Genomic DNA, 14,291 nt, shown 5'->3' on the forward strand with positions numbered 1-14,291 from the left:
GGTTCCCCCGCATCGGCAGGCGGACGCGCAACCACTGCGCCACCAGGGAAGCCCCTAATATAAGTTTTATACATAAAAAGATGTACTGGGCTTTGCAAATTCAAAGCCCAGTATATACATACACATACATATACATATATAAATATATATGTATATACACACATATACATACCAATCATTTGTAGCCTTCAATACCCAAAGAAAAGACCATGTTTACTCCATAAATGGCATCTCTGTGCTACGGCTCTTCTAATAAATTGAGTCTATTAAATGGCACGTTTTCGTCATTCTAAGTAAAACAAGAATGTGGCGTTCAATACCTTTTGAGGAAAATTCAGAATTATACTTTGGAAAGTGGAACTTAAATATGTAGAAAACATGTAACACAAATGAAAGCTGTTGGTCAACAAGCAATTTTTTTCCAGTTTGGCCTGTATGGTCGATTGAAACAGACTGAGATTTGCGAGTTTAAAGAGAGAGTCAGAAATTGGGCTATGAACCTCCTCTGGCTCTTGTGTAACATACTGATGGCTGCATCTACTATGCATGAGGAAAAGCTAAGAAGAAGCAGTTTGTCTTTAAAGGAAGGTGATGGACTCAAGAATTTTGAGTCAGTCAACCCCCAGTTCTGATAGAGTATTTTGTTTTTCTGAGTGTGTTGCCATAGACATGGCACTTCCAACACGCAACAAAGAATCACTTAAATGGAAATTTTTTGAATATGAGAAATCAAACTTTTATAGCCAACATTTATACTCTCCTAGGGCTTAGCAAGAAAAAAAAATTCATTCATGAAAAAAACAAGAAACAAAACCTCTACTGCACTCACAATTCAAGTTCTGTTCATTTTGTACTATCTAAGACTGAAGCAAATCTCCTAGTACTTCCTGTTTGCTCTTATTTAACTATAATAGAGTTTCTTGTAGATGTGAATACATCTTTTTACATTTCTACAGGCAGATAAGTTACAGCATACTCATCAAGAATTTAGATCCCATCAGAGCAAGGACCCAGACTTTGTTGCAGGTTTAAGTACACAGGGCAGTTCAACACCCAATGATCCATGAATGAGGCTGTCTAGGGAAACAGGTATGTTAAACAATGTATTTTCACATCAAATAACTAATTTTATATATGTTTTTTGGTGCCTAATAACCTTTTCAGTCATAGAATACATATGTGGCACCAATGTAAATACTACTTTAAGTATTTGGGACAATTATACACCCAATACATCTTGAAGGAAAAGAAATACTTGAAAATAACTTCCAAATCTAGCTGAATGTTGAAAGCTTCTTTTCTTTTTCTTCTCTTTTCTTAGCAAGTCTCTTTAGCTTCTGTGCTTCAGCTTCTATAAAATTAAGGGGTTGGACTAGATTATTGGACTAAGCAGCTCCTTAGAAATGTGGACTCTGATCTCAAATTGTCTAGGTTCAAATCATGGCTCCACCACATTTTGCCTCTATGACCTGGGGCCACTTACTGAAGCCTCAGTTTCCTCATCTGTAAAATAGGAATAAAAATAGAAAATCTGATGTCAAATGTTGTTATGAACATCAAATGATATATTGCATGTAATGAATTTGAAACCTTAATACATGGGAAACATGCAATGCTTGTAAGTTGCAATTATTATTATTATTTGGAAGTTTTTGAAAGCTTAGATATTTATATAACTCCAGAACTATTGGGCTTCAGACAGTTGGTTGGGCATCATTCAGTGTGAGACTTTGCCTTTGTACTTGGAAACAAGCATTCTCCATTATCCAGTAAATTGGATCCCCTGCTCTGTTTTTCTTGCTCACCTCCTCACCTCATTGCAGAACATTTACCAACCATGCTCAGCTTTGATATTCTTCTATTCATTCATTCATTTATTATTATTGAGCATCTAATATATTCCAAATCCTAGGATTATTTAAGTGACCATGATACAGTCTTTATCCTTGTGAAGTTTATGTTTAAATGAGGAAGACAGACAAAAATAATTATGATCTAAGCTTACACACATTATAAATATATTGGTATAAACAAAGCTTTATTGAAATCATTGAGATAGGAGTCTTTGTCTGGGGGGTCTCAGGGACAAAGTGGTTCTTTAAAGTGGTTCTTAAAGAATGAATGAGGATTTCTAAGCAGATAAAGGGGTAATGGGATATTCTAGTCTATGGGGACAGAAGTAACAACGTGAAAGTAATGGCCAAAAAGTATGGTGTAGCTTGAAGCTATATGGTCCCTGAGATTGTGAAAGGATTTTGTGTCATTCCAAGAAAATTGATTTTTTTTTTTTTTACCTCATAAGCAACAAGGTAGTGGATATTTTCAAATTGGGGAGTGAAATGCTTTTTAGAAACACCATTTTGCAAGCAGCATGGAGAATGGATTTGGAGGGAGAGACTGCTGTTGAGAAGGCCAGTCAAGAAGACGCTTCCACAGATGAAGGAAGATGTGAAAAAGTCCTAGTTTGGCAATGGGAATGGGGAAAAACCATCCATGAGCTAGCGTCAACTGGACTTGGTGACCAATTGGATCAGGACAGTCAGAGAGAGGGAGTAATGAGGAAGACTCTGAGGTCCTGATGCCTTAAAGGACAGGACTTGGGTTTGGTGAGTGAATGCTGAGTTCAGTTTGGAAATGTTACTCTTGATGTGTCAGGGGATGCATCCAGATAGAGGCGTTGAAAGGAAACTGGAAATAAGGGACTAAGCCAAGGGAAGGAGTGGGCTGGAGATGAAGGTGTGAGTTACTGGAGTAGAGAGTAGAGTTTATTCTAATTACTTGGTAAATATCGCTACAAAGTTTTATAACACCTTTGGGATTTTTCCATTTTCACGAAGAAAATCAGTTTTTACGAGGAGAAAATCAATCTTTCATTAAAAAAATTATGCATTTTAGAGCATCAAAGGTTGTTTTACCCCCTCTACAGAGTTCCTTGGAGAATAAAAAATGCACACATTGAGTGTGTGTGTGTCTGCGTGCGTGTGCACGTGCAGGTGCACTTAGAGTCTTGCCTTTTCAACTTTCTCCTTACTTTTCTTCTTCATGTTTTTTTGACTTCCTTTTCTGCAAATGTTAAGACTTGGGTTTGGGTTTATTTTGCCTACCCTTGCTAACCGATTTCAATCACTACTTTAGATTATGGATGCCTTTGACTAATAATGTAAATATAGAAATTATGCATATATAAAAATCTGCTAATCAGGATTCCAAAAGTTTTAGCTAGTAGATGAATAAGAAATGACAGTGGTTTTAATGAGAGGTTAAAAAAAAAAGTGGTAGAAAGCATATTTTTTAAATGCCAGAATTTCTTAGGAAAAGATCAAATGTAACACCACCCTAATATAAACATTGCAATTTTTAGAACTTCACTTCTTATGTCACACTCATGTGCTGTGATAAGCTAAAGCTTATCATTGTTGGATTACAGAAAATATTTTTAATAAGCACTATCAATAATTGCAAACTCAGGAACTCTTATCTTTCGATCACTCAGACCTTTGTGGAGGTTTGTGGTTAGAAGTCTGAGTTAAGGAGAATAAAGTGAAATTGCTGATCGGTCTCATATCCCCTTCACCGTGTGGGTTTTCTAAGTGTTTTTGCTAAAAGATTTTCAACCAGGCATAATACAGCTGCTTATAAAGAGTCCTGGCAGGATGGGTCTATCAAGACAATCTTACACTGAAGAGATGAAATAGTTTAGATGTAAAAGAATCAATTTGTAAATAAACTTCTGAATCATAATGCGATTCTCAGCTGAATGACCTCTTTCTTCAGAGATCTTTTTCTTAATAGCTCCCCCAGAAGAATATGCAAATGCTTTTATCTTTTAAAAATTTTGAAGATCTAAAGAAATCATCTGATATAAACATTCTGATTTTACTCTTGAAACCTTAGTCTGCTGATATCAACAGTAATGTTATAAAAATCATAGCAGCAGTTAACAGGTTTGAACCTCTATTGGAAAGATTGCACCCTTTAGACATGGTAGTCAATGTGATTAAGATATAGCACCTATTTTCTAGAGTACTAATAATCTAGGAGCAACAACAAGAAGTAAACAGATATGGTAGCAAAATGAAAATGAAGTCTGAATATTCAGATTTTTAGACTCATCACCAGGATTCAAGAGAACATATTCCTGTTTGTGTTTTTAGCAGTGCATTAAATGCTAAATTTTATAGCATGGTGTTTCTATTGCAAATCACTAACATGCTCTGGTTATGAAACATCTGGATGTATTAAAACAATCATTAGTTCAGAGGCACCTGTCCTGGACATCCATTGGGCAAGTTTAATGATTCTGCACTTTAGAGGATACAAATAATAACCAGGTTTAAACCTGTATTCCCTTCTATAGACGCAAAAGAGCCAAGAGAATAGTCAACCATTTAAACAAGTCTTTATGAACCTGGTAGATATTTATAATAGTTAAAGAACATGCTTCTTTAAAGCTTAGCCAGATAATATTCACTAGAACCTGACATCCCAGTTGAGGAGGTGTCTTTTGAACTTGATTATATATTTGTACATACTTGTCTGCAGAAGAAAGGCAACATGCCATAGCTAACCCTGAGAATGTGTCCCAGCTATGAGCTATGTAATCCTGGGAAAGATACTCAGTTTTCTGGCCCCAGTTTAGCTTGATAAATTTAAGTGTACAATTTAAAATGAAAGGCTTAACTGAATAATTTTTAAGAGCTCTTTCGATTCTTATATTCTATAGTCTATGATTTATCTCCCCAGATTTATAACATCACTGAGATCTACATATCCATTCATCCATCCAACCATCCAATACATATTTATTGTGACTTACTACTTACCAGGTGCTATTGTAGATACTTGGGATGAATCTGTGAATAAAATCAACAAGGTCCCTCATTTTAAAGCTTATGTTACAGTGGGGTAGCCAGACAGTAAACAAGAAAACAAAGCAGACAGCAACCTCAGGTAATATGCTGGAAAATGACTTGTGTTGTGTTTTGGATTGAGTGGTCAATGGTTGCTGGAGAAGTAAGAAGCAGCCACATGAAAATCAGAGATAACATTCCAGGCAAAGAAACAACAAATTCAAAGCCCTGGGGACCAACTTCTTGTGTTTGAGGAATAGGAAGAAGAACAGTGTGACTGCAGTGTGGTGAGTGACTGGTATAAAATGGTGTTAGCGAGACAGGGTACATCATGCAAGTCATGGAAAGTAGCGTAAGGAGTTAGATTTTCTTTTAAATGAGATGGGAAGGCCCTGGATGTTTTATAAACAGGGAAAGTATACTATCTGATTATAAAGAAGATTATTCTGGTTTCCCTGAGGAGAGTGGATGGTGAATGGGCATGAGTGAGAGCAGAAAGGTAGGAAGCTCTTGTCATCCCAGAGAGAGATAATGCTGGTTTGGACCAATTGCAGCTTAGATGGAGAAATGGGTAGATTCTACTGGACATAGAAGAGAGGTGCAGGAAATTAGACTTTCTTCCTGTAGAAGGATTTCAACAGTGATCCTCTAAGACTCAGTCTATAGTGACCACTTTGTAGCTTCATGTGGTTGCCTGCTTCCATTATACTTCCTTTGGTTGTTGCTAGCAGCACTTCAACCTCAGATTGTACCCCAAATCTTTCATCTGCCCAAGAAGTTGTGTGACCTCGGACAAATAATCTAATCTGTCTGGGTCATCAACTGTCTGTATGTGGAAAAATTGGACTTGCTGTATGATTTGTATGTTTGCTAGGCTTGACTGTGTATGATGCTGGGCAGAAGTTGAATCATGTTACAGGAAACACAAGTGTGAAGGTAGGGGTGTTTACAGGATGTCTGAAACATGTACAGACTGTATATGAGAGCTTATGGGGATTGGAAATGGAGATGGTTATGGTAGGGAGAGTGAGGAACATATCAAAGATAGTGTGAGAGAATATTTTGGAGGATAATTTTATATTAAAAAGTAGTATGTGAAGCGAATTTAATCTTGATATAAGGGAAGAAAGAACAACAAGAAAGAGATAGATGAGGGAAATAGTCGCAATTTTCAATGACGGGTATGACAGGGGAACTGACCGAAGAGATTTGACACCCAATCAAAGCAGACACTGGGTAGAAAAAATGGTGCTATCGTACCAGTACTCCTGACTGAATATTAGACTTGCAGATAAGAACATCCAGGGAAGGTGTAGAAAAGATTCTAGCTGCTTCAGCAGTTATAAGGAACTAACATATTCAGATTTTCCTTAAATTGTCTGTCTATCCATTAAATGCTTTAGTCATGATTATAGGAATAATCTCCTTTTGATACTATTTTTCAAATATCATCAAAGACTAAGGAGATTTTGTGATTAGGTATTTGAGCATATCTGTTCTACAGGTGCCAAAATAATTATGAAGCAATTGATTAAATCCCCTATCTGATTCCTTTAGTTGAAAACATTCAAATAGCAGACCAAGAGTTGCCAAATCGTTTTCCAGATGGAAAGTTTAAGCATCAGGTATGTGGACACTTAAGTCAGGCTTCTTGTCACCACATTTAATAATAAAAAGGTGACCTAGGTAGTTTTTAGATTAAAAAGGATAAAATGAATAACTAAGAGTGTCCAGTAGAAATGACACTTTGGGATCTCCAGTTAAATGAATAACTAAGAGTGTCCAGTAGAAATGACACTTTGGGATCTCCAGTTACTCCTCTGATGTCAATGGCACTGTCACTCAAGAAAAACTTGGGTAGTTTTCCTTGCCATACCTAAATGCTATTATGGGCCAGGAAGATTGTCTCATTAATTTTCATTTCTCCTGACTTCATGGAACAGCCCAGTAAGATGCTGGGACAGAGAGAGTATTATGGAAACATGGTTTCTCCTCTGGAGAACCCAACAGCAAACTAGTAGCTCTCTTAGTTGTTCATGGTCTCATCTAGATATGTTCTCATCCTGAATCCATAGAGAGTAAGTGTTGGAAAGAACTTTAAGATGTCTTGGTCTCACTTCCTTATTTCACAGCTGAAGAGACTAAAGTCTAGAGAGGTATCCTTGTCACAGAGACTTGTTAATGGCAAAACCAGAATTTTCCTCTGGTTTCCTTGGGAACCACTGCATTGCACTTCTATCACCCAGCACCGCCAACCATTATATTTCATCTTGTGTTGGGTTATAGGTCATAGTGTGGGCCCAAAAGGAGAAAAATCTGCTGACAAAATCATCTTCAGAAGTAGAAGACAACGCATCTTCGTCTGTGTGTGCACAAGGTGGCCGCAGACACTTTTGTTCGAAGATCTCTTTGTGGTTTATACGCTGCCATTCTAAAGTCTTTGGGAAATTTGCTCTGAATGTTTCTTAAGGAACTGTGAACCAGCTCACTGATCTTATCTTCTGCAATAGACAGTAAAGACAAGCATCAAAGCAATAGTAGTGCAACATAATTTACTTTCAGACAAATAAGTCCCCATGCAAATCATCTTTCACTTTAACCTAATGTAGGTTGCACATATTCTCATATGATGAGTTTTTCCCCTTTGCCTTTTGCTTATATTTACCCTCAGTTCTTTAAATGAAACAAGCATTATTTTTCTTCTTTATACTTGAAAACTATTTTATTCTAGAACAAAACATCTATTCACAAAAGTGAAAAAATATAAATGTACAATTTAACGAACAGTTACAAAACATGCTACCTTACTCCTACAATTTTCACAGGTCAAGAAGTAAAACATTGTCAGCCCACAGAAGCCTCTCCACCCTGCGTTTTCCTTCCCAATTCCAATTCCTCTTCCCCTTTATACAGAAGCATCATACTGAATTTTGAGATATTCATTTGGGTTATATATTCTGTTTCTATTCTTTTAGTCATTATGCAAGAAATCACAACATGCATACTTCATTTATCAAAGTCTCAAGTTACATACACATTTTCTATCCTCCTAGACAATGTGTTTTAGGTTGACAGTTTCTTTCAGTACTCTAAAGATCTACGATGTAATTCCACTGTATCATGACTTTTACTGTTGATGTTGAGATACCACCTGTCAGTCTAACAGTTGCTTCTTAGAAGGTAGTGGTAGTCAGTCTCTTTTCCCTGGCTGTTTTTAGGATTTTTATTGTGATTTGTCTAGATGTGCATATTTTAAAAAAAATCTGCTTGTGATTTGTTAGGATTCTTGAATCTGTGGATTTTGATTGCATTCTGAATAGTTTTTCTAGCCTAATTTTCCAGTTCAACAACTCTATTTAACCATCTAATATGCTCTTAACGTATCTCCTGAGTTTCTAATCTCAGTGTGGTTTTTTTTGCCAATTCTAGTTGGCTCTTTTTCAAATTAGTTGACTTTTTTTCTTTAAGTTTCCTGTGATCTATAGATATTATTACAAGTTTGTCTTTTATTTCCTTAAACACAGAAGGCTCAATTGTTTTATTTTGGGGATCTGATAATTTAAATATATAATTGTATTTGTTTTTGGAGTCTGTTGTTTCTGTTGTTGTCTTGTTTCCTTGCATGTCTGATTATTTTTTATGGTATGCTTGTCATTATAATTATTATTTGTAGATATGAGTTGAAGCCTGGGATGTAAACCTTTTCTTTCTGTAATAGTTTGCATTTTTACTTTCAAAAGCTTAGGGGTAATAATAATCCAAAATCACCTTAGACAAAGTTCAATTATTGAGATTTTCTGGACCACTGAGGTGATTTGAAGGTGGGCTATAATCTGCATGAAGGCTGGTTTACTTCTGGTTTAAACTGTATTCCAAGGATGTAGCCCTTTGGGATTTTGAGGAGCTTATTGAGGAGAATGTCTTTTACTAGATTTCTTGCTTTCAGACTCTGGGAGTTGAGACATGAAAACAGAAGTGTGAATCTGGGAGAACAGCACATGCTCTCGAAGTAAAAGCAACTTCTAACCTTCGCTTATCTCTGTGGATTCTGGTTCTTCAAGTTTAATCTAGTAATTTCTTCTTTTTTTCAGCTCTTTAATCCTTTACATTAATATTTTTAGACATTTCATTCAGCATTTTTGGTTGTTTTGGTGTGGGAATTAGTTGAATAATCTGGACTACCACACTGAAAACTAGAACGCTTGTGTTTTCACAATCAAATACCCAAGTTGAAAATCTATTCCCTAGCAATATGAGAGATATAAATTAAAGCCTACAGGTATTAAGAAAAATAAGTAACTATGGTGAATTTTAAATAAAATGAACGCACTGGTGTAAGCAGAGCTGTGACAAGTGAATCCAGGAGGGTAATGCTAGTCCTGTTATAAAGTGGAACAGTTCTTTCCGAAAGCAACATGGCAGTACAGAGTGTTTTCAGAGTCTTTAAATATTTTGCCCACATGTCAAAATATTTACATAAAATCAAAATGCTGAAAATAACCCCAACAGTCAACATTAGTAGAATGCTTTAACAAATTATGATAGATTAACATTATGCCCTTTTATATAGCCATTAAAAAGGATAAGTATGATGACTACGTAAAAAATGGAATGTTTATGATATAACATTACCTGCCAATAGAAGAACAAAAAGAATAGGTTTGCTATATAAAATAAGTATATGTCTGGAAGATAAAGAGCAAAAATGCACAAATGGTATTTCTATTTCACTGGAAAAGGAGGAGTAGGTAATTTTTTTCCTTAAAAATTCTTTGTACTTGTTACATAGTTTTCTCAAGAATAAAAACAGGAATTTCAAAATTTAAGCTAAAAACTGTCATGCTAATAATTTTTCCCAAACAATTTCAGCATGAGACTTATTAAAAGTCATATTAAAAAAGAAGATAAAAGAAAGGCAAAGAGTTGGTTGAACTTATAACTGAATAACTCAGAATCTGCAACCAGGCCAAATCCATTTCAGTTTCCTTCTTCTGTGATCCCCACGTAGCTTGTAAAAACAACCTTGGTTTCCGATAAGCTAAAATTTATTTTAAAAAATGAAAAAGTAAACAAAAATCTGGGTCTTTACCTTTATCATCAGACTTTGATTCAGTTCTCAATGGATGAGGTTCAGAGAAGACATGTTTCTATCATTTGAAAATGATTCATCTGTTCTTTCACTCTCTAGCGGGAGGGTATAGTGTCAATATATACTCTTATATAACCATTCATTTTTAGTTTAAGCTGTTTTGTGCTTTAAAATGTTTTTTCCCTAAACTATGTCTTTCCCCAAATCTCTCATTGTTTGACTAAAGTGCTAATCCTCCTTCAGTTTCAATTTTCAAAGTCACTTTCTCCAAGTGGCATTATCTGATTTTCCAATCAATATGTGAACCCATCTACCTTTACTTGAATAGTACTCCATTCCTAGCATGAATTATGGTGACTTCATATTTATGACTTCATATTTATCTATCATCTGTCTCCAATATGAAATCTGCCCAAAGGCAGGAACAATTTCTGTTTGATTCATACTATGTAAATATGTTATTTAATATATTACATATTATATATTCATATATGATAAACAAGTCTCTGTTTAGGTTTTTTCCCAAGACACAGTTTTACCTTCATGTTCTATTTTTTGGTTGTGAAGTTCCTTCATTTTGTTGCAATAAAGGTGACTTTATGAAGAGAAGAGATGACTTTTGTGCTCAAATATAATGATTAGGTCAACAGAATCATAAAATGTTACTTTTGCTTTTTTTTTTTTTTTTTTTTATCCAGGAGAATTCAATGCTTCTGCTACGTCTGAGATGTTTATATTTCACAATGGAGGTGTACAAATTTTATGCAAATACCCTGATACTGTCCAACAATTTAAAATGCAGTTGTTGAAAGGGAATAATATACTCTGTGATCTCATTAAAACAAAGGGAAGTGGAGACACGGTGTCCATCACGAATCTGAACGTCTGTCAATTTCAGTTATCCAATAACAGTGTCTCTTTTTTTCTGTATAACTTGGACAGTTCTCATGCCAGCTATTACATCTGCAAACTGTCAATTTTTGATCCTCCTCCTTTTCAAGTAGATATTCTAAGCAAAGAATATTTGAATATTTACGGTAAGACATTGTTTTAATCTTCTAGACTTAAGAGTACATAGGCATTTTAACAATTTTTCTCACTAATGAAAACAGTTAAACAAATAAATATCTCTTGTGTTGGAGTTCATTTTGGTGCAATTGATGGCAATAATTTATGATGAAATATATCAATACAAGGATGTTTATTAATAATAAAAATAATTATATTAATCAGTAATATGAAATTTAATCATATAGACTGCTGAGTTAGAAATAGGTTATGTTGTCTCTAAAACACACATGCCATTGAAAATCAGGAAAAAAATTAGGAGAAATATCCAAACCCATGGCTTAATGGCTGTGCTTCTTTTCACCTAAAGTTTAAGGTTTGGGTTTTGTGCTGGGAATTGTGGAATTAAGTGAGATGATTGAAAACAATAGTTTTATACCTTTACTTTTCCTACTTATTCTTTTTAAAAAACATAGACAGTGAAGTCTTTTCTATTAACCACATTTATAGACATATACGTGCATAGAGTCTTTTCGTTTTTAGTTTCTGGATCCTTGCTATCATACTGAGATGATGTTATTTATTTACTGTTTACTGGATTTCATGATTGTAATGAAGGCAAGCTTTATGGCAAGCTGTTTAATTTAAGCAGCTCTTTTAAATTTGTTAAGTGAACTTGTGATTCAGCACTGAAAGAGGAGATTTGATTCTGAAAGTTTTTCCTCACCTTGATTTTCTTCCAACCCAGAATCACAGCTTTGTTGCCAGCTGAAGTTCTGGTTACCTATAGGATGTGCGGCTTTTGTTGTAGTCTGCATTTTTGGATGTGTCCTTATATGTTGGCTTACAAAAAAGGTGAGCAACATTGATCTTTTCTTGCACTGGCTTTACTGAGGAATATGAGCAGTTATTTATTCATCAAAGTATGTATTGCTCTTGCCAGAGTAATTTGATCAACAGGTAGTTGATTTCTTTTCCTCAAGATATGCCTACTAATTAAACTACTAACTTGGAACAGAAGCTTATTTACTTTATAGCTACTGCATTCCAAAAGGAATTCAGTGGCTTACAAAGAGATATGTCATTATTATTATTCAAAAAAGATGAGGAAATTGGGGCCACGGAAAGACAAACAGGCAGGAGGAGGGTTAAAAGATAAAAATAGATGCTTCCGACTTTTAAAGATTATTACATGTGGGCTGCAAATTTGATTCTAAGTTTCCAAAGTCAGGGCAGCTGAAACAATTAGTTATAAATTTTCCTCAACCAGTCAATTAAAAAACAATCAGTGAGAAAGTCTCGTAGGGCACCATCAGTAGTTGAGAAGGAAATTGCCAGCTTCTTTAAATGGTTAAGTTATTAGGACTCCTTGCTTTTAAAGAAAACCACTGAAAAGCTAGGCAGAAAGATAAAAGAATAACAACACCGACAACAACAAAAATCTCTCTGTGCCGGAGGATTTTCTTTTTAGTCTATCACAAAACGGTTTCTCAGTCAAAGAACCTATACCATTTTGCATATTATGCAAGGGTGTTAGCATCCTCAAGTATATCCACAGTGTGATGGTTGGCCATGCAGTGCGTATATCTGTGTCAGAAGGGAATTTGAAAAGAGACATAAAGAAGGAAGAGAGGAAGATAAGCCCCATGGTCTAAGTCTACTGGGGAAGGAACAGTAAAGGCATAAATGAGAAAAGACGTTGAGCAGAAACAGTTTTTATTTAAAGCCTTTTTTATATTGTTCTCCTACTTAGCCTAAAGTCAGGAGCCTAAGTCACATTATAACACTTTGTCATATACTGCTTCAACAAAGAATAGAAAACAGTAACAAACACACAAACACATCCCCCACAAGAATGGAGATGGAGAAGAGCAGATGACAAACCACGTTTCTGACTTTTCTTGCAGAAGTATCCTTCCAGTGTGCATGACCCTAATAGTGAATACATGTTCATGGCAGCAGTGAACACTGCTAAAAAGCCTGGACCCACAGGTACAGTGACACATGGGGGCTTGGGAAGGGAAGAGTGTTCTTTACAGGAAACCTAGAATTTTAATTTTTTATTTTAAAGGAAGGGAAAATGTCTATAAGACTGAATTTTAGTATTTTCTGTAAAAAGTCAAATTTTCATTTTAACGGAATTGATGCTCTCTCTAGTTCATTGAAAACAACATGTTTGTAAACCACTATTAAAAAAACCCCAAAAGTTCATAAACCCCTATGGTATCAAGGCAATCTTCCAATCGATATTTTAAAAATTGGGGTGATTCTAAGTCTTCCTTGTTAAAAAGTTCATTAAGTCATACAATGAGATTTATTGAATATCAATTTAGTGTAAATTACTGAGTGAGGCAGTGTGGGAGATACACAGATATGAAGGTTTTCGACTGAGATTTGGAAGAAAGATCTGGGCTGGTGTTCCCAAGGGGAAGAAGGAGAAATTGGTGAAGATAGCACCTCTGTCAAATATTGTTATTGTGTGAATAACACCGTGCTGAGTAATGTGTATTGGGTAGAGGGAGGGAAGACCTAAGACAGTCCTTGTCTTCAGTTTATAATGTCACTGGGAGAGGTAATATGTTTGCACGGAGGGTGGAGTCACGTGATAGTGTTAAAAGTCCTCAATTAATTGCAAAGTGGTAGAGTTCAGACAAAGTTTGCAATAGGAGCCAAGAGTGGGCTGGGTAAAACTCCATGGAAAACGTGGAATTGGGGCTCAGTCTTGAAGCATAAAGAAGAGTTTGGATGGGGTATGTGTTTGCCCGTGTGTGTGTGTGCATGTGTGTGTGCGTGTTTACAAGAGACAGAGGAAAGGGGAAGCCTTTGCTGAAGGGTACTGGCACGTGGAGAGCTTTTAAAGAATTTATGCTAAATTTTTGTTACAGATGTGACCCGTAATTTGGAACTCTCTGGCACCCAGGCATGAGCCACACTGGCCAGTTCCCTCCAACTTGAAGAGCAAGATTCTCTATTTCCTGGACCACAGAGAGTCTGACTTGATTTGACTACATACATCTTTTGCTGATGTTTTGTTCAGTCTGGACCAGTGACTATATCAGTCAATAGGGATTTTAACAGACTGCCTTAGTACTGTAGAGTTCTCTCAAAACAAATACCCTCTCGCAACTAGCTTTATAGAAAGCCCAGCTTGTGTGTGCTCAACAAACAGACCTCACTGGGATGGAAACCCTGTCTTCAGATCTGCTTCTAAGCAATGCATCAGCCAGGAAAACAAACGCATCTATAAAAATGTTTTAAAGATGTCAAGGGTATGGAATCTGCAAAACGAATGGGCAGCTGAGGGCCAGAGTCTGTCTGCATTTCACTAAGAGACTACCTCTTCT

At 35.8% G+C, this 14,291-nt stretch overlaps 1 protein-coding gene across 1 annotated transcript in view; it reads left to right on the plus strand.

Annotated features, from left to right (window-relative positions):
- ICOS (inducible T cell costimulator) overlaps positions 1-13,873 on the plus strand; it is an 18,356-nt gene extending 4,483 nt beyond the window's left edge. Inside the window, exons 2-5 of the mRNA XM_007119024.1 lie at positions 10,638-10,976; positions 11,696-11,802; positions 12,855-12,939; positions 13,833-13,873. Of these exons, the coding sequence (XP_007119086.1) occupies positions 10,638-10,976; positions 11,696-11,802; positions 12,855-12,939; positions 13,833-13,873 (572 nt within the window). The remainder of the gene's footprint in view (positions 1-10,637; positions 10,977-11,695; positions 11,803-12,854; positions 12,940-13,832) is intronic.
- The last annotated feature ends 418 nt before the right edge of the window (positions 13,874-14,291 follow it).

The sequence above is a fragment of the Physeter macrocephalus genome, chromosome 2 (assembly GCF_002837175.3).
Source record: "Physeter macrocephalus isolate SW-GA chromosome 2, ASM283717v5, whole genome shotgun sequence".
NCBI classification, from domain to species: Eukaryota; Metazoa; Chordata; class Mammalia; order Artiodactyla; family Physeteridae; genus Physeter; species Physeter macrocephalus.